Raw genomic sequence first — 19,614 nt, 5'->3', positions numbered from 1 at the left:
TTTCGACTATGGTACGTACATCGAGTGATATAAGTGAAAGTGGATTCCCATGCATAAATTCGGCTCCCTTTGTGCCTCTTCATTACTTTGTTGTTTCAAAAAAATTTTGTTCTCTGTATTTCTATGACCAAAGAAATGTGTGAACTACATGATGTCCCCTTTAAATAGTCCCATAGTTCTGTCATACTTTCCTGCAACTTTTTGAAGATGCTTTGGAATCTTAGAAGAAATGAATTTCTTTTTGCCTATTTCGCTCGCTATCTATTAATTGGAATCTCCACCAGATTCCAAAAATTAAAGTGTCGCGCTCCTCTCTGATTGCAAAGAGCCACTATTAGCTACCTACCCGCTCGCCTCCGCCTCTATCATCCCCCTCGACTGGTCTGCTGCAACACCACAACAGATGCGCTTGCCTCGGCCTTGATCTGATTTGTCATCTTTTGCCCGTCCCTGGCTGCTCCCCCCCCATCTAACGAATTGTCAAGCCGAGGCAAACCATCACGCAAAGAGAAAGCGCACCCATCACCCGTTCCCCCGCACTCTCCTCATCCCCCTCGACGCTGTGTCTTGCCCTACAGCCTGATGTTTGCAGCTTCGGCACTCGTCGATGCTTCCCCCTATGCTCCCCTTCTGCTCATCAAGCCGGTATCCCCGAGAGAGAGAGAGAGAGAGAGAGAGAGAGAATGTTGCTCCCGCTACGTCCGCACCTGTACCTGCTGACTATCAAATCATCCCTTACCCCCCTTGATCCTGCCTATTGTTCGTGATTGCTTTCTTCTCCTTGACAAAAAAACACAGAAGCCTATGCTCAATGCACATAAGTCTCCTGCAAGTTGCACCAATAGTCACACCTGCTCAATCTCCCTCACATGCAGCTCCTTTGAGGCTGAACCAAAACACACACACACACATGCACGCAACGTCTGGCAGAGAGGGAGCGAGAAATATCTCCACGTGCCTTTTCTTTGATATCGAAACACAAAAGTCTAAGTTTTTTTTAAAAACACACTTTACCTTTTGGTGAACCAAGAGGACCTTTGTTGATTCCCTTCAAAAGGACATGCGTACCACCCTAATAAAATTTTATTTAGTGTCGTACCCATTTCATGGATACATTTAATAGGGAACTAAGGGAAGTGTAAATTTCCCGAAAAAAAAAACTCCGGATTTTAATTTCAGTAAGTTTTAATTTCCAAGGTTAACATTTAAGATACAAATCGCAGTAAAAGCCTTAGATTTGGGCATAAATTCCGATGGCCCCCATTTTGCCTCAAGAGCTCTGGGCGACTATCGAAATGGGGACATGAGCTCTGTGCCCGTTGCTCCCAGACAACAGAAAGTGGCCAAAGCTCGGCTTTCCATCGCTCTCTGCTGGAGTTATGGTGACCGATAGTTCCTGTGTTGAATTTGAAGCTATGGTGAACTCCATGGGCTTGATGGCGATCAGCACTCCTCTGGGTTCCACAATTGTCACCTTATAAGTCTCTGGAGCCACTGCGATGCTCGTCACTACCCTTGGCACAATGCGCAAGCTTGTCAAGTTGGCTATGGTGATCGACGGCAGGTTTAGGTCTGTGGCCGCGACTGAGGGTGAGGATGGATCTGCGCATGTGACCCCCGTTGCATTCTGAACCACGTTGCTTGCTCCAGGTATTGTGCAAAGAAACTTCACATAATCTTCATATCCTGATTGCAAAAACCAATGCCAAAACCTTCAAATGGCTTTAAAGCTTTTCTCTAAAAGGTTGTGCAATCTTTAGTACAAACCAGAACTACGCCACAAGCAGGTCCACGGACTCTGAGGTTCATATGAGGAGCCATGTGCATGATGTATGCATGATATTGTGTGCAATTATCAAGCATGATGGATTCATATGAGGAGCCATGTGCATGATGTATGCATGATATTGTGTGCAATAGTAAACAGATAAAATTGTGCACATGATACGCGTATACCAACTAACTTGTAGAAGTATGTTGTCTTGGTGTGTGTGTGTGTGTGTGTTGTGTGGCAATATGAAGACAGAGAACAGTTGCGCATGGAGATTGCACGCAAAGACAGAAGCTTGTGCGAAGGCACACAAATTGGGTCCAATCCGCCCCCATACACAAGCGAGCTCTTCCTTGGTGCATGTATTTGCTTGTATTAGTTAATCTCATAAAGTGAGCTCGAAAGGGATGGATTGGATCCAATCTGTGTGCATCATCTTCTTCGCACATATTTTTGTTTGCAATCTCTGTTTGTAACTATCCCCTGCATTGCATATTGCCGCATGTAATAGTGGTGCAGCTTGTGAAGGTGGAGTATTCTGTGGAATGAGCATGAGCAAGAGCCCATGATTCTACATGCTTTTCATGCTGTAACACCCAGTAAAGATACAATAGAACACTCTTTTACCAGCATCAAAGACCAATCCTGGGTCCAGGGTGGCTGTTGCATTCACAGCGCCTCCTCCAAAATCAAATGGGGTTGCTGGACCGAGCTCAATACTAGTATCATTGGAAGGGTTCTGGGCAAGCAAAGGTTCTCCATGCTCATCCACGGTAAATGCAGTAGTTGCCAGAGCTGATGCAAGGGCCGCAGGACTTAGCTGTGGGTTCTTTTTCATGATAAGGGCAGCAATGCCTGCGATGTGAGGGGTTGCCATACTTGTTCCTGATATCATTGCAAATTTTTGGCCTGCAAAATTCCCACAGATATCCTAAGGACAACATGTCAAAAGTAGTTTTTTTGTAACTTGTTGCAAGGTGCAAATGATAGTCTTCTTATAACAATGGCCGAATCTTGCTAAGAATACACCAAATGCATTGTGCACTCACTGGTTATGCTTGATTTTCAAAGGTTATGATTTCTGTCATGACCTGCAGTAGCTTTATCGGAGATGCTTTGTCAGGTTCGTCATTTGTGTTTAAATACAGTGCCTATCTCGCTTGTTAGGGAGCATGGTAATACGCGTTATAGACATGGGTACAGTCTATGCTGTTGATTCTTGTGTGTCTTTTATGGGCATTAGACATGGGTACAGTCTATGCTGTTGATTCTTGTGTGTCTTTTATGGGCATTTGCCTCTGATACCAATGGATAGACTTAACATTGTGAGCTCAGTATACCAATGGATAGACTTAACATTGTGAGCTCAGTATACCAATGGATAGACTTAACATTGTGAACTCAGTCATATCTACCTCTAGACCTACTCACTTGGAACACTATGCCTATTTTTTGCTACTCGTGCAATGCCACAAGCTAGGATTGATGCACGACTCAGCAGTGTGCATGCGTTTGTCAACCTTTTTTTAATTTTGCTATAAATGAAAGTTTTTCTTGTAATGCAACGTCTAGTGCTAGGTCTTATTTTGACCAAGTTGTCCTGTTTTCCTTGAGCCATTGTTGAAAATGAAAAAATTAGCATGCAGAGATGGAGGGACAGGGAAGCATGGATTGATAACCCTATTGAGCATTGATAACGTTAGTGGGGATGTCATAGTGTTTAGTCAATATTATGTGTGATAGAGCTCTAATGGTCATATTATCTTCTATATTACCACCATGAGGTTGTTTTCCTCTGGGATTTTGTTAGACTCTCTGAGGTATATTTTGGTTTGATTCATGACTATATATGTAAGCTATACGAAGTACTATGCATGTGTATTATGTGAAGTGTCTACATAGCAATTCCTTCCCTGCAGACATATGGAACACAACATGCTTATCTATAAGTAAATCTATAGCATCATCCCTGCACTTTCAAAGAAGAGTAGCAACCTTGATATGCTGAAGAGTCTATTCCAACAGAAGACCAGCCAGCCCAAATCATATGCCCTGGAGCCATTATATTTGGCTTCAGTACATCAGCTGCCCGGAAATCGTCATTTTGAGGGTCTGGTCCTCTTGATGAGAATTTTGCGACTTTGGGAGCTTCATGGCCGAATTTCGCTTTTGCACTCCCAGTAATGCGCACAGTCGCCGTATCGTTGGATGCGCCATTGTAGTAGTCTAACAGAGTCTGCATATATTGTATAACGAAAAGTGAGGAAAAGTCCCATGAGTAGTTTCTTTTTGGCAGTATTTTACATATGAGAAATATACCTTTGTTCCCTCCGTGGTTGGTATTATAATAGCAGGTATTGGGAATGGAATGAGGGGAATGGTTAATTCACCTTCGAAGTCGGCTGTCACAACCATAACCATGCCAACAGCGGACAAGTTCTGGACTGCACTAACCACCTTATTCACAGACTCTCCTCCAAAAATGTAGTCTATGGTATAGCTACAAATGATGACTTTCCCTTGCACCATATCCACCTTGAACAAGCTTGGATCTTGGCAGTCATTGGCATCTGGGAGTGTGCTGCCATCGCCCTTGAGAGCGTCGCTTGCTAATATGAGATTGTGCATGTTATTGCCAGGGGTACCACCTGAAAAAGAAGGTAACACTCTTGGAAAACAGTCCTTTCTGGCACTAGTTTTTAATGGGTTTGGGGCTTACTTGCAAGACCAATTCCCTCAACTGTCTTGTTATTGCCAAGAATGAGAGTGTTTGGATAGGTCCTGTCGTGAACGCTTGCGGCTACAGAGCATATCCAAGGGCTGAAGGACAAGATTGACTGGTGGGAGGGCCCGGCGTTGCCCGCAGCTTGCACAACAAATACTCCGGCCTTGTTTGCAGATAGCATTGTCATGTCAAAGATGTTGAAGTATGTCGCAATCCCTGGTGGTGGGCCATTTGGACCAATCGAGAGGCTCAATATGTCTACCTTGTCTTTGACAGCCTGTCGAGGTTTAATTTTAAGGTTTTCAAACAATTCAATATGTAGTGCATACGGACTTCTTACAGTTATATAGCCAAGCTGGGGCCAGGGCATCATTAACCCATACCAAAAAGAAATTTTTAGAGGTGAAAAATCCAAAACTTCTCCGATTTACTGGCTACATACCTGCTCAATGGCAGCCACAACATCTGCAATAAATCCGCCAACACCTCGGTAGAGTGCCTTGTATACTGCAATGCTGTGGCAGGAAATCAATTGGCTCTTAATAGAAGTCTCTATTTGAATCATTCATTCTACAAAGTGGGTAGAGGCACATACTGGGCTCGAGGTGCCATGCCACTAGCAAATCCAAAGCTTAAACCATCAACTATCACTTCAACGCCGTTGTTTCCAGCGGCAGTGGAAGCTGTATGGCTAAAGTCGACAAGTAAAATTATGGTTAAGCAATCTCCACCAAAGTAATGAAGAGAAAATGTAGTATATGAGAAAGAATGCCATCTGAAAGTGATTAAGATCGTGGGAAAGTGGGTACTTCTGATTTTACAGGAAGAGGCCATGCTTGAGAGACCCTCATGCACACGGCAAAATGTACCTCTTAACACTGCATTGCGGTAGGAAAGTAGTTTACAATGTTGTATACTTACGTTCCATGGCCGTCCCCATCGAACGGCGATGCAAAGTCAAATGTGGCATTGAATTCTCCACTAGCGATGGCCGCTTTTGCGAAGTGCTGAGCACCCACAAGCTTCTTATTGCAGGATCCTTCAGGAAACTCGGGTGCCACTTCACAGGAGCCTTGGAATCGATCGGGCTTCGGGTATGGCTTCAATGTGTTAGCAGAGAAGCTAGGATGTGTGGGGTCTATTCCGGTGTCGAGAATGCCTATCACAATGCCCTCTCCTGCATTTATAGCTCCACCTTCTTCTTGCCATGCTCCACCAGGGAGCCCTAGGTAAGATGGAGTGTATGTGGTTTGTATGCTTAATTTGGTGTCTCTTTCCACCAGCACGACCTCTTCTTTCTGATAGAGAATATCAGCCTAATCCAAGTAACCAGAGTTTATTGAGTTTCTTTGGCTGGCATCATGTTAAAGTCTTCCTTCATTAAAGAGTACTCACAGTTTTAATGGATCATTTGATTTGCCTGTTGTGCGGTTAGAAATGCGGAAAATCCGTTTACAAGGTGCGTATAACTGTAAAGCTTCTTGTAAGTTCCACTGCTGAAAGTGCTTGCAAGGAGAGTGTCATGGGTGCTAACTAAGTATGCAGCATATTCAATTGGAGAAAATTGGCTACATGATCAGAAGCAAAATCAGCATTGCCAGAAAAAAGAAATAATAGAACTTAAGGCCCATCCCTATCAATTAAACAATTGTTTTGGTTGATACTACCTCGCATCATGCTATTAGCAATGCGGGCTTTTTTCAGTCGATACAACAATTATATTAATTTGGGTGTCTTTTAAAAAGAAGATTTAGAAAAATTTTCATGTAGGAAAACAGTCTTTTTTAGTGTTTTTCATACAATGCAAAACATTATGAGCTTTTGCTTGAGAGGCACCAGGTGCGATGTGGGGCAAGGGACCACCGGCCCCGTGGGGGGTTGGGGATGTAAGTCACAATGTGGGAATTATTGTGAGAATTTGTCCAAAACTTCTTGTGAAACTCCATTGCCCATTTTGTGCGCAAACATGTGACATGGGAAGGGTCACTACAATGAGGACATGCATTGGGTGTGTATGTAACGTACGCTTGGACAATTGCGTGCACAATTACGGATGGGTGTGTGCATGCATGCATGTAGCCTGCAAGCAAAGTGGGTTTCCTATAACGTGTGTGTATGTATGTATAGAGGCATAACACAAACATGGACAATTGAAACGCAAGCATGTGTGCATAGCCTAACTTTCCTAGAACCCGCATTACCCAAACGATTGGGTACGTGTGTAACGTACACATGGACAATTTCACACACATAGGCATGTGTGCACATGCATAGGCCTCCTATACAGGGCTAGAGAAACATTTTTTGTGGACCTGGCTTTGGAACTTTTTCACACGCATATGAACAAGCTAACTCTAAATTTGAACCGGTTAAAGAACTTTCTTGCCCAAATTTGAATCGGCCATTTTTCATTTTGAACGGGCTTTGGATAAAGCGAACCTATCTTTTCCCGAGCCCTAGTGCCAGTGGAGTCCTATAACATGTGTGTGTGTGTGTTTTTGTTTTTTTTTTTTTTTTTGGGGGGGGGGGGGGGGGAGGTTGGTTTGATATAACCTGGGCAGGTAGATGTGGGTGCGTTCTGAGAGGGAGTTGTCAAAAAGGTGAACCACTGGAGGGTTTGTAAGCATCACCAAACAAACATGCTGCTGGGAAGCGTGACAGCTCCAACAGAGTACTAAAGCACAGATCAAGAGCAATGAGAAGCAGCGAAGCATTTTGTGATTGTGAATGATGAATGCGGGTTATTGGTTGGCTCTCTCTCTTTATATATGTGCTGCTTTTGCACACATCTTCTTTTCTCTGAAATTGGGTTTGGGTTGGGTGCCTTTGAAGAGAGCTTGCGCTTGCTTTCACGGAACCAGTCTTGTACGAGCATTCTCACACTTACGCTTCATGGTAGTAGGTCTTACTTCAGCTGCTTAGGTGGTGGTCACGCCAGGCTTAAGTTATCATGCAATTATAGATAACTATACCAACTATGCCCATATAAAGCACTGGATGAATAACTAAGCCTCTTGCATGTCCACCCAAAGCTTAGCCATTCATTCAATCTCCCAAGTATGCTTTGAACTTTACAACTATGCCCAAATAGGCATAGTTACAACAGGTAGGCGCAATTATTCTTTTAATGCTCTCTTTTGCGTGTGACCAAGAAAGAGGCTTAGTTATCAGTTCAAATAACTGACAACTAAACCTCGTGTGACCACCACCTTACTCAAGTGTGTATGCTTGAGCTCCCCCGTAAGCCCGCTAACAATGTATGTGGAGGGCCCTCATACAAGCTCGCTGAAGACTAGGAGACATATGTGCAATTTAAGGCCAGGCTCAGGCGCGACGACGACAACCGTGTGTTGTCCTTGCTGCAATTAATCAATTGGGCCAAACAAAGGCTAAGACGAGAGAGGTAACCACCACAACGATCCCTGCAATTGAAGTGAGGAAAGGGATGTCTTTGAGCAAGTAAATATTATTTTGACATAGTGTCCTCCTATGAGACCATAACCATTTCTTGATCTTCATGGCATCGTTCTTGTCCTGTATGTCGTTAACAATAGTCAATCAAGGATATACGTGGTGTCATCCTTGTCGTGTATGTCATTGAGAATATTCAATAAAGGATATACAACCTTCAATCAAAACTTATTCTATCCTTGTTAGAGAAGATTGTAACAATATTATCATAAGAATGATCCTTTACATTGGATCAAGAAGCTATGTAACCAACCGTTTTCATAGAATGGCATCACTAATAACCGAGCCAATTGATTGAGGGTATTCGTGAAGGATTCAATATGTGCCATCATAAGGGTTCTAATGGTGTACTCTAATTTAGTGAGTTCACTACAAAGACAAAGCACTTATGTAATTGACTTCTTCACAAAATTTATTATCAAATATATCCATATATGGATTGTGACGTTGAAATATCACAAATATAAAGTATACAAGATTTTTGAAGAGAAAAAAGAGTATACCAAGGAATGGATTTATCACGTCGAACCCAATCATTGTAGTTGGTCTTTCATTTCTCAAAGATAGTTTTTCAATCACATGACTGTTTTTTCTGTATGAAGAGGTTGAGATACATATTCATAATTCCCAATAATAATATCAGCAAGCGTATCTCCCTCAAGGTTTAGTAGTATCTCTACTTCCCTTCAAAGAAATCTTTGTCCTTGAAAGTGAGGAACATCTAACCATTGACGATTATAGAATTCAATATCTTTGGATGAGTAAATACATTCAATATGAGATTGCACAATGTGCACACCATATACGAGACAATAAGATGGTAGCATAGTCCTTTGCAAAAAGAGTATCACAAAGGTAAATATTGATGCTTCCAATAGATGTTAAAAATAAAGTAGTCCAAAAATAGACAAAACGTATGCCATACGACAAAATCTAATGCCTTTATTTTTATGGCTAAAAAAGGACAAAGTCTTGACTACTTTTGAAGAAACAACTCAAAATTGAGTGGTCGTGACAAAACCCACATCAAAGAAGTTTGAAAAACATAACTTATAGCTCAAAACTACAACCTCATACTCAAATCGATGAGTGCAAGAGGCTCTACAATTTTTGACATGCGAGATTAATGGAGTGATATGCTATCAATCTAGTTCACTTTGTCAAATTTTGAGCAAAAAATCCTTAAAAAAATGATCAAAAGTTAGCGGTGTCCCTGACCAGTCCCTGAACACCATCCCACATGCATAATATCCAAAACATGCACAGTACATCAAACATACTATAGAATCACATAAATCATGAGCATGACAATGACTATGCATGCATTTGTTTTTTCATTTTGTTAAGTGATTTCCTGTAGCAAATTTGTGATAGCTTTGATACCATGTTGAGATGTAGGGACAAAGAAGTTGTAGAGACAACCAATAGACATGTATGCTCCCAAAGACTGAATCTGTTTTATGACTTATTTTTAAATGTTTTGGCAATAACTTTTGTTTGAAAGACATCTTGGTGTTTTAAAGTTTTTTCTTAGTCCAAGAGTTTATTCTAATTTTTTTTCGTTTAGTTTCAAATTTTGACTCAGGTAACACTTTGGGAGCCACTTTTGAGGGTGTTAACACTAGTTCTGTAATTGGACACTTAAGTGTCATGAGACACTAAAGTGTCCTGTTTTTTTACCAAGTTTTGACAATTTATTTGTCAAGCTAAAAAAAAGTTTTTTACACCTTGTTTCTACCATAGATTGGTTATGAGGGAAAGAAAACACTGGATTTTTCTCCATATCAAAATGAAATCTGTATGGAAAGAATTTTGGTAAGTTGTAAGACATAAATTTTAGTAAAATTTCAAGCTGTTTTGCCAAAAAAATCATATAATTATTATATCTTTTTGTAGAGATGGCCTTTTTTATGTTTATAAAAGCCAAGTGTTAGCACTTAGGGTTACAAAACAATGGAATGCACTTCAAAGATAAGTTTTCAAGTCACATGCAAACTATATACAAAATTTCATACTTGAGCACGTGCTGAATAAGAACATAATTTTGGTGTTCCAAAGAGGTCCCCTCATGAAAATGGTACTATTCTAGTGCAATTTAACAACTACAAATGACTTTATATGTTTAAACCAAGAAACTACGTATTTTTTGGGCTCCCTAACTCAATTAAATCTCGTTGCTTGAACTCTATCTTGAATTTTTTATCGTGCCAAAACTCTTGAAAATCTTGAGTTCTCCATAATAACATTGAAACCAAGGTTCTAGGCACCCCAATTGTGTATGTACCACATAATTTGATACATTTAGTTAATTTACATGGAAAGTTTGATATTATTTGAGGTTTTGAATGCTTATGTCTCAAGAATGAAAATATGAAAGTTTTCTCTTATGAAGTTTTGAATATTTAAAATGATCCAATAATTGTTGCATACCAAAGCCCTTCTACTTGCCACCTTGAGTGCTCAATGGAAAGGGCAAGCAATGTATCACTTTTTAAAACTCACAAATACATCAAAAACATATTTTTCTTTGTATATAACAATATGCTTGAAATGACCATATCAAACACATGGAACTTTCCATTATTTTATATACTCCATAGTCATTTTTTTTGCACATGGAACTTTCAATTATCTATAACAAAATTATGGAAGAGTCACCTAAAATTTTCTACAAGGTCGCTTCATTTTTTCTTCAGCTTATAAAAGCGATTTCTTCAAAGCGTCAATTGCAGTTTTATGAGGGTCAACTTGATGAGTATAGTTCTTGATCATGATAGATTCTAAAATGCAAAGTTATATTTTTAAAAGACCCTCTAGCGAACATATTTAAGCATATAAAGAGGGTTTTCTTAAATAAACCGTTTAATGCAAGTAGCATTTAATTTAAATTTGTTAAAAAATGACACTTAAAGTGTCCTGTTTTGGTACCAAACTAGTGTTAAGGTCGGATTTTGGAAAAGTTTTATACATAGAGAATGTATCCATGAACATAAGTAAAAATTAATGGTTCTTTTGAGTATTTTTAGATTCCATTCTTTGGATGCTCGTTTCAGTCTCTAGATTACGGGAAGAGTGATAAAAAACTATTCTGCACCATTTTTGTAGAAATCAAGCTTACAGGTTGATTTTCACAGAATCCATGCAGGACGTGACTTTTGTAAGGCTCGATTAGGGTGGATAATAATTAGTCACATTCATAATTAAATTGATGTGCTAATTAAAATGACGTAAGCAATCAAAACGTAAAATAGGTAGATTGATTGGATAGGATACATATCTAATGTGTACAATGAGCTGTGTGCTTATATAACAGTTATGAGAGTGTAGCTTTAAGCCGTATGTCCTAATACATAGCATAGGAGGTGGCACTCATGTAGGTGGCACATTGGTGGTTATGCAAGGTGTAGGGTTGCTTCTCACTAAAGTGTGTGAGAGTAGCACCATTAGAGATAGTTCACATAGGCATAGAATGGAAGTAGGTTTAAACCCTAACAATCATCCCTTAAACTTGATTTCATCCTAGGATTTCCTAAGATACGTCATGCGTAGATCTCGATTGATTCAATAGGTCATGGTTCATACAAGGTTTCCTTAGGGAGACACATGGGTTCACATTTGGATGCATAAACATGGTTCTCAAACTGGATACATCATGTTTTGCTCACTTTCGGATACATCATGCTAGTGTAAAGGGTTGCTTTAATATGTAGAGATTCATCATACATCCTTAGTGTAATGTGATTCTTGTGTGCGTGTTAATCTTCATTTTGTTGGTTTTCATGTCAATGTGAATCTTCACTAGTCCATTGTGTTGAGGATGAAATGGAGTAAAATACACATATGTTTTAAGTGTTGCGAGTGTCCATGTGTGCATAATCTGATGCCTCATGAGGAAGATCTTACCATGTATCATGGTAGTGTCTAGTCCTCTTGCATATATTGGCATATTTATGAAATTATCCTCAAAGAAACATGTGTAAACATACATTTCAATGTGAGCTTGATGCACATGTGCTTCATACATGGTGGATTGAGCATACGTATGTACCGATTGTAAGTGAGTATAGTTCCCCCTTGAACTTTGATCCTGCGTCACACTGATTGTGAAGCACCTCTTTACAAAGTGAAGTCAGTGCTCATAATAAGAAAAATTGATGATAAAAAGTAGTCTACTTCAACTTATGACTGCTCACGAGAATGCCTTTGGCTGTGATTTCGGCTTGATCTTTGGTCCTGAGGAGGCCGTGTGAGTGGGAGGAAGACTACGAGGAAAGAACCCCACCCCCTTTTGGTAGGTTCGCTGTGGGTGAGAACACCTTAAAGTTTGAAGGTGTGGCCCTTGGCGCCAAGGGGTGACGACCAGCTTAAATACAGATAAAATGAAGCTCGAAGGAACACAAGGCCAGGTGGGAGGAGCCAGCGACTGAAGGTTGAAAGCGGGGCTGCAGAGAGGCGGCAACCTTTTGATGATCGATGAGCAGGGTTGGGCTTGGCAACGCCAGCTGAAAGCGGGCCGATGGTCACAACAAGGTCGTGTGTGGGCAGTAGATGATTGGTGACGAGAGTGATCATGCAAGGTACGACAAGCTGGGAAAGCCGGTAGTGATGAGGTTCGAAGAGGATCCAGGGCTAGAAAAATATCATTTTTCCTAACCGATCAAAATAAGGTTCTCCTGGTTTTCAAGATTTGCCGGTTCTCTTAAAGGCAAGCTCAAAATCTAACCGAGGTTTTATGATTTCAGCCGGTTAAAATACACTAGACCCCGGTTTTTTCCTAACACTGAACAGGTCGAAGCCAAGAATATGCAATAGGTCACGGTGAGCAGGTTGGCAACTTATGGGTCTGCAAAACATGTGTGATCTTGAGTTGATGCCATGGGACATGTGGCCTTGCTATGAAGAGCCTCGTGTGCTAGAACAAAAACTTCAAATTTCCAGTGATGGGGCCGTGTTGTGAGCTGCAAGAGTCGATGCAACGCTCGATTACAAGAGATGAGGCTTCTTTTGGGTTTGTCTTCTTCTTCCATGCCAAAAGCCAACTAGATGGTTAAAAGAAGAATTCCTTTATTGAAGGTGGGTTCCCACACAAAAGTGGCACACAGTCAAACATACTCACACAGATCTATATTTGACAAGGGCTTAGAGTGGCCTAAACACACCCAAATATTGAGATTAAGTGCTCTATAGAGAGCTGCAAAATATATATATTTTCAAGAGCTTAAATCAAAGATCCAAATGACATGCATTTTAGGCACGGAAGAGTTCTAGGAAACGGCATCGTGAAGCACATTACACATATGTGAGTTGCAAAATGTAATGTCGGCTACAATGAGAATGAAAAACTAATAAATAATTTCATACATGCGAAATAGACAATAAACAATATTTACAATGCTAATACCGATAATAATTATAACGAGTATCACAATTGCTCTGATACCACTTGTAAGGCTCAATTAGGGCGGATAATAATTAGTCACATTTATAATTAAATTTACATGCTAATTAAAAATGACGTGAGCAATCAAAACGTAAAATAGGTAGATTGATTGATAGGATGCATATCTAATTTGTACAATGAGCAGTGTGCTTATATAGCACTTAGGAGAGTGTAGCCTTAAGCCGCATGTCCTAATACATGGCATATGAGGTAGCACTCTTTGGTGAGAGGTATGGCATGTAGGTGACACATTGGTAGTCATGCAAGGTGTAGGGTTGCTTCCCACTAAAGTGTGTGAGAGTAGCACCAGTAGGGATAGTTCACATAGTCATAGGATGGAAGTAGGTTTAAACCCTAACAACTTTCACTATGAAAATTTTCAAGTGTTTACCATGCTGTTTTACCATGTTTTGTAGAGAGAAGGTGCAAATTCAAGTAGAGAAACAAGAGAGAGGAGGGCGGGGAGGGAGGGGGGGTGGTTTGTGTTTAAAATATTGTCGCGATTGTTTTTGCTATGATTATCGCGTGTATCACCGCTGTTATTACCGCGTAGATTATCGCTGTTATATCCAACATCCAAATTTAGCGCCTAAACTTTCAAATTCTGGCTTAACCCCTCTCCTCCCCCCCCCTTTCAAATTTTGGTGTTCCCCTCCTCTTAGTAAAAATTAAAAAATATTATATAAAATTTTCAAATTTAAAAAAGAAGAGAAAGAGAGAGAGAGAGAGAGAGAGAGAGAGAAAGGGGGGGGGGGGGGGGGGGGGGGCGGGAGAAGGGGGGGGGGGATATAAGATTACACTTGGTTACAACTAAAATAATCAATGTCAATTGATTAACATAATTGAGCATATTCCCAAATCTAAAGAGAGGAAGAGGGGGGGAGGGAGAGATGAATGGATTACACGACCAAAAAACTTCATAACTGCAAAATGTTTATGAATCATCTTCCAAAAGATCTCTACATGAGGCATCATCCAATTCTAAGCCCATGGCTCCTAAAACAATAAAGAGAGGAACGGAATTGTCGTTTGTGGATGCATTGCCTTCATCATCTTCGAGTTCGTCATCCTCCATCGCATCATCTTCATCATCATGACAATCATCCTGGCTAAGACTTGCTGCCGCCGAACTTGATTCATCGACCTCCCTCTCCTCTGTTTCCACCTCATCCAAAGTTGGAGGTGGAAGAGGGTTGAAGATAGTCTCCACTTCATTAGTGAAAAAAATGGTTCTCCCCCGAGGTGTTACAGGAATTACGAACCAAAGTTTTGGTTGATAAATTGCTGGGATATGACCTATAAAATAGAAGCTCAAAGTGAGTAACATTGGTATAACTAACGCTACAAGCAAATAAGAATAAAAAAGGTACATCACCTGCTCACAATTGCGCAGTAAAACTAAATTGTCATACCTCCCTGTGTGATGCACACTAGAGTCCACCATGTAGAGGCCATTCTCATGTCGTCCAGACACATTTGCAAACCACTCTCACTCAAAGATGAAGGTATGAAAGGTTCTAAAATTAACCTTTAGTATCCTTTCAATAGTTCCGCAGTAGATGGCTTCATCACCGTCTGTGTCAAAGTTGCCCATGATGGCACAATCCATGGTGGTTCTACGCTCGTCAATGTGGCGCGTACGGAAGTGACGACCCTTTGACCACATAGAGTTAAAGAAAAGACACTACAAAATAGAAAAATATATTAATTTATCAAATACATATTAAAGATAATTTCAAGAAATAGCGTTACAATATGGTTTAGGTATATGAGTATTCTACCTTTGGTACGCAGCCTCGTGCATACTCCCATTCTTTGCTAGGATGTCTTCTCGGCGCGCTTTTGCCTCGGTCATTCTCTCGTGAATCCACTCTGCACTAATGAGTTCTGGAAAACATGTAAGGTATTTAGGCACTGGGGGTACCCTCCTTCCTCCATGTGCTTGTTTCCATTCTTCCCTGTCTTGCAAACGCCTTGCCTTTGCCACTGTCCAGAAGTCCACCCACTTGGTCATAGTCTTTGCATTGAGAATAGAAAAGTTATTGACCACTCTGGATAGATTCATACCTATGTTAAGTAGTTTCCCCTTTCCACTTGCCAAGTGTGAACTCATCCTTGCATCTTCCTCGTCTGACCACATGCGAGGCATTGAAGGATCAACTTTTGCCAAATACTCTGATATGTAAACAAATGACTCTTGAACGATTCACCCTTCGGCCATACATGCCTTTGGTTGAGACCGTATCCACACAAAATCTTTGAGAGTCTTTAAAAACCTCTCTAAGAAGAACATCCATTGTGCGTGCACTACTCCACATATAGCGATCTCCTCCACTACGTGAACCAAGAGGTGAATTTTACTAAGAAGGACAGATCGAGGAAATGCATCTTCAATGGCACACACAGTTTTTGTTGCAAGTGTTTGATCAGTAGGGATAGTATCTATTTTTCCTTGGAGCTCACATATCTGCAAGAAAACACACAAGGATACACTAAGTGCTAGTTGAAATTATTGTGTACATAAAAAAAGTGTAGTTGAGTGGAGTCTTGGGGTGTACCTTACTACCTCTCCTATTTTGAAAATAGCATCCCTGACTTTATTGTCGTGACATATACACATACTCACCAACAGAATGAACTACAATGTAAATCAGGGGAAGGGAAAGTGAGTGATAGTCCTACACACAAACTATAGATAGAATAGGGAGTATGAAGATTACCTGAAGCATCTTGTGCCAATCATGGGACTTCAACCCATACAATTGAACGCTTCCACCCTTCTTCGCTTTTGTGAAAGCTCCCTTTAGCGACCTCATGTATCCTGTTGGTGTGCGAATAGAAGCAATGGTATCCTTCACCTTGTCTAATTCTTCTTTGGCTAGCATCCATGGTGCTTTAGGAAGAGAAATCTTTCCATTTGGGGCACGACGTGGAGTAGCAAAGGCAGGGAGATGTTTTAAAAGCCTCAAATCCTCCCTCGCACCCAAAGAGTCCTTCTTGCCAATAATGTGGTCCCATAGTGTTTGGGCTACATTCTTGATTATGTGCATGGGATCCAAGAGGTGTTGTATTTTTAAGTCCTTCCAATATGGAAGCTTTAAAAATATGGAATACCTTGACATACCTTTTGGTGGAGGACACGGAGCCGAATTGTTGTTGTGGTGTTCTTCCCAAATGATTGTCCAATCTGCCATTGTGAGCTTTAGAGGGGTCTTCCCATTTGTTGGAGACTTGTGATTGTTATGCCCTTGGGGTAAGAAACGATGGTTTTTGGATAGATTACCTTGCGCAAGGAATCGGGCCTCTCCGTCAAAAATGATGGCCCGCAAGTAGGAAATGCATTGTGCCCCGATGTGGACAACCCTCCATACATATCATATGCTTAGAGAGATGAGTGAACTAAAGTGAACTAAAGGGAGAGAGGGAAAGAGGGAGAGAGAGATAGAGGAAAGGGGGTTATCAGAAATATCTCCAAGCCCAGGATAGTCGTGCATAGTCCACATAAGGATTCCCCTCACAATGGCCTCTCTCCCCCCCTTTGCAAGTGAGACATCGACAATAGGAATGCCTCTCCATAACTCCTCCAACTCCTCGATGAGGGGCTCGAGGTAGACATCAATATTTGACACTTTGTACTTCCCTGGCACAAGCAAGGGAAGAAGTATATTGACCTTCTTGGTTGTCTCCCATGGTGGAATATTGTAGTTGATGATCACCATAGGCAAAGTGCTCCATGAAGTAGACTTAGTGCCGAAGGGGTTGACACCATCACTTGCTAACCCAAGCCTCAAGTGTCGAGGCTCCAACCCAAAATCTGGCCATTGCGTTTCAATGTGTCTCCATGCAGGTGAATCGGCAGGGCTGAGAGCAAGGGATGGTGGTACCAAATTGGTTGTCCTTGACACCACTTAGGCTTGGTGGGTGTGGTAAGGAGAATCAGACCCAAGTAAAAGATGCAAAATTGAACAAAAAGGAGAAAAAATAAAATCAATTTCTTGGAGGCTTTATAACTTAGTCTACTTTATTCTTTTTTCTCGAAACGGGTTATAACAGATAAACGACGTGGGTGCAAGAAGTGGGGAAGGAGATTCGGCTGGCTCGCTCTCTCTCTCTCTCTCTCACACACACACACACACACACACACACACACACACAGACACACACACACACACACACACACACACACACACACACACACACACACACACACACTCACAAACATTCTCTGTTTTGTTCTCTGTGGAGCACCCACGCTTCCCGCCTACCCTCTCTCGCTCTCTCTCTCTCTCTCTCTCTCTCTCTCTCTCTCTCTCTCTCTCTCTCTCTCTCCTTCCCACCATAAAGCCATAGCATCTCAGGCCAGTACCATATCTTCAGAGATGACGATGGATACTGAGCATGATTCCTTCACCTATTTTGAGTCAGGGGTACCTTCATCTACAGAGGGTGCTATGATGGAAACCACGAGCATTCATGAACCTGTCAGCAACCAAGTATTTACGGGACTATTGGGCACAAAAGAAGCGTGAGCAACGACACAAGGAGCGCAACCCTGCTAAGAGAGCTGAACTTGCTACAACCAGATCAAGGAACAATATATGCAAATCCATGGCTAGATGTTGGCGTCGGCAGACCCAAGGACTAACAACACTAGAACAACAAGAAATTCTAGAGCAGCTCATGCATCATCAACCATTTTCCAAGTGGAGGAGTTCGGATGTGCAATTGAGTCTTCTTTTCGGTGTTTGCAACACATTGACTCAGCTGAAAGTGCCCCACTCTTCAACTGAGCTTTTTGTGAAGAGAACCTCTTTGACGATGATACTGAACAATGGTGATCATAGCATAACCACTGTGAACCAGTCCAAAATTGCTGCTGCCTTGGGTGTTCATCGATGTAATATAGTGACAGCAAGCAGTCGACTAGGAATGAAAGATGAGGATGAAGTGTTGCCACTTAGTGCTTGTCACAGACAGTTGTCTCTGCATACAAGTATCACAATCGAAACTAGAGATTTGGTGGACGCTTTATACAAATCCGAGCCAAGAGTTTCTCCTAACAAAAAGGATATCTGTAAGCAGAGGATAGAGGAAAAATGTGTCATCAAACATCCCATACATCTTCTAGATGATTCTTAGGTAATATGCATTGCCCACACTGTAATCCTTGCTCGCCTTTTTACTCTTGGATTAACACAGAATACCACAACTTGTTAGCCAACAATCATTGTACGAATACTCAGCTCCATAGTACCATTTCCAGCATGCCAAAATTTGACCAATTCCCAGCATGCCAAACCTGGTATCATTCTGGTACCAATTCCTAGTACCCAATTTGAAGCTTCTCTAGAGTTTGAATAGTACCAAACAGATGCATAGTACCATTGTTTGGTAGAAATGCTCCAAAGTAAAGATGCACAGTCCCAATTAGGTACTTTTTTGTATCTGGAAAGTTGTTATTTTGGAACTATGGATCCATTTTGTAGCTTTGCAGTATACAAAAAAGTACCCAAATTGGTACTAGGTTTCCAAATTGGTACTATGCACGGTACAGACATGTACCCACTTTGGCACTAGGGATCCTGTTTGATACTGTGAATTTAGGCTGGTACTATGCAATGTACAGAATTTGGTACTAGGGATACTGTTTGATACTATGAGTTTAGGCTGCTACTATGCAATGTAGAAGATTTGGTACTAGGGATCCTTTTTGGTACTATGAATTCAAGCTAGTACTATGCAATGTATAGGATTTGGTACTAGGGATCCTTTTTGGTACTATGAATTAAAGCTAGTCCTATGCAATGTACAGGATTTGGTACTAGGGATCCTTTTTGGTACTATGAATTCAAGCTAGTACTATGCAATGTACAGTATTTGGTACTAATGATCCTTTTGGGTACTATGAATTTAGGCTGGTACCATGCAATGTAGAGAATTTGGTAATGGGGATCATGTTTGGTACTATGAATTCAGGCTGGTACCATGCAATGTACAGAATTTGGTATTAGGGATCCTGTTTGGTACTATGAATTCAGGCTGGTACCATGCAACGTACAGAATTTGGTACTAGAGATCTTGCTTGGTACTATGAATTCAGGCTAGTACCATGCAATGTACGAAACTTGGTACTAGGGATCCTGTTTGGTACTCTCCATGCAATGTATAGAATTCGGTAGTATGTTTTGTACTATGGATTCGGTTGGT

General features: G+C 41.1%; 1 protein-coding gene across 1 annotated transcript; it reads right to left on the bottom strand.

The window, feature by feature from the left end:
• Nucleotides 1-1,152: 1,152 nt before the first annotated feature.
• On the bottom strand, nt 1,153-7,222 carry LOC147457888 (subtilisin-like protease SBT2.1). Its single transcript, XM_086512673.1, has 10 exons — nt 7,050-7,222; nt 5,917-6,064; nt 5,418-5,812; nt 5,092-5,187; nt 4,939-5,011; nt 4,491-4,773; nt 4,091-4,419; nt 3,767-4,007; nt 2,399-2,680; nt 1,153-1,686 (listed from the first exon to the last, which is right to left on the bottom strand). Exons 1-10 carry the CDS (start codon nt 7,208-7,210, stop codon nt 1,271-1,273), a joined length of 2,424 nt encoding a protein of 807 aa, XP_086368799.1. The 5' UTR covers nt 7,211-7,222; the 3' UTR covers nt 1,153-1,270.
• Nucleotides 7,223-19,614: the final 12,392 nt, after the last annotated feature.

This window comes from Adiantum capillus-veneris, chromosome 5 (genome assembly GCF_014529385.1).
Source record: "Adiantum capillus-veneris isolate H3 chromosome 5, ASM1452938v2, whole genome shotgun sequence".
Lineage (NCBI taxonomy): Eukaryota > Viridiplantae > Streptophyta > Polypodiopsida > Polypodiales > Pteridaceae > Adiantum > Adiantum capillus-veneris.
Note: the sequence above shows the minus strand (reverse complement) of the source record. Positions and strands in the feature narration are given on the sequence as shown.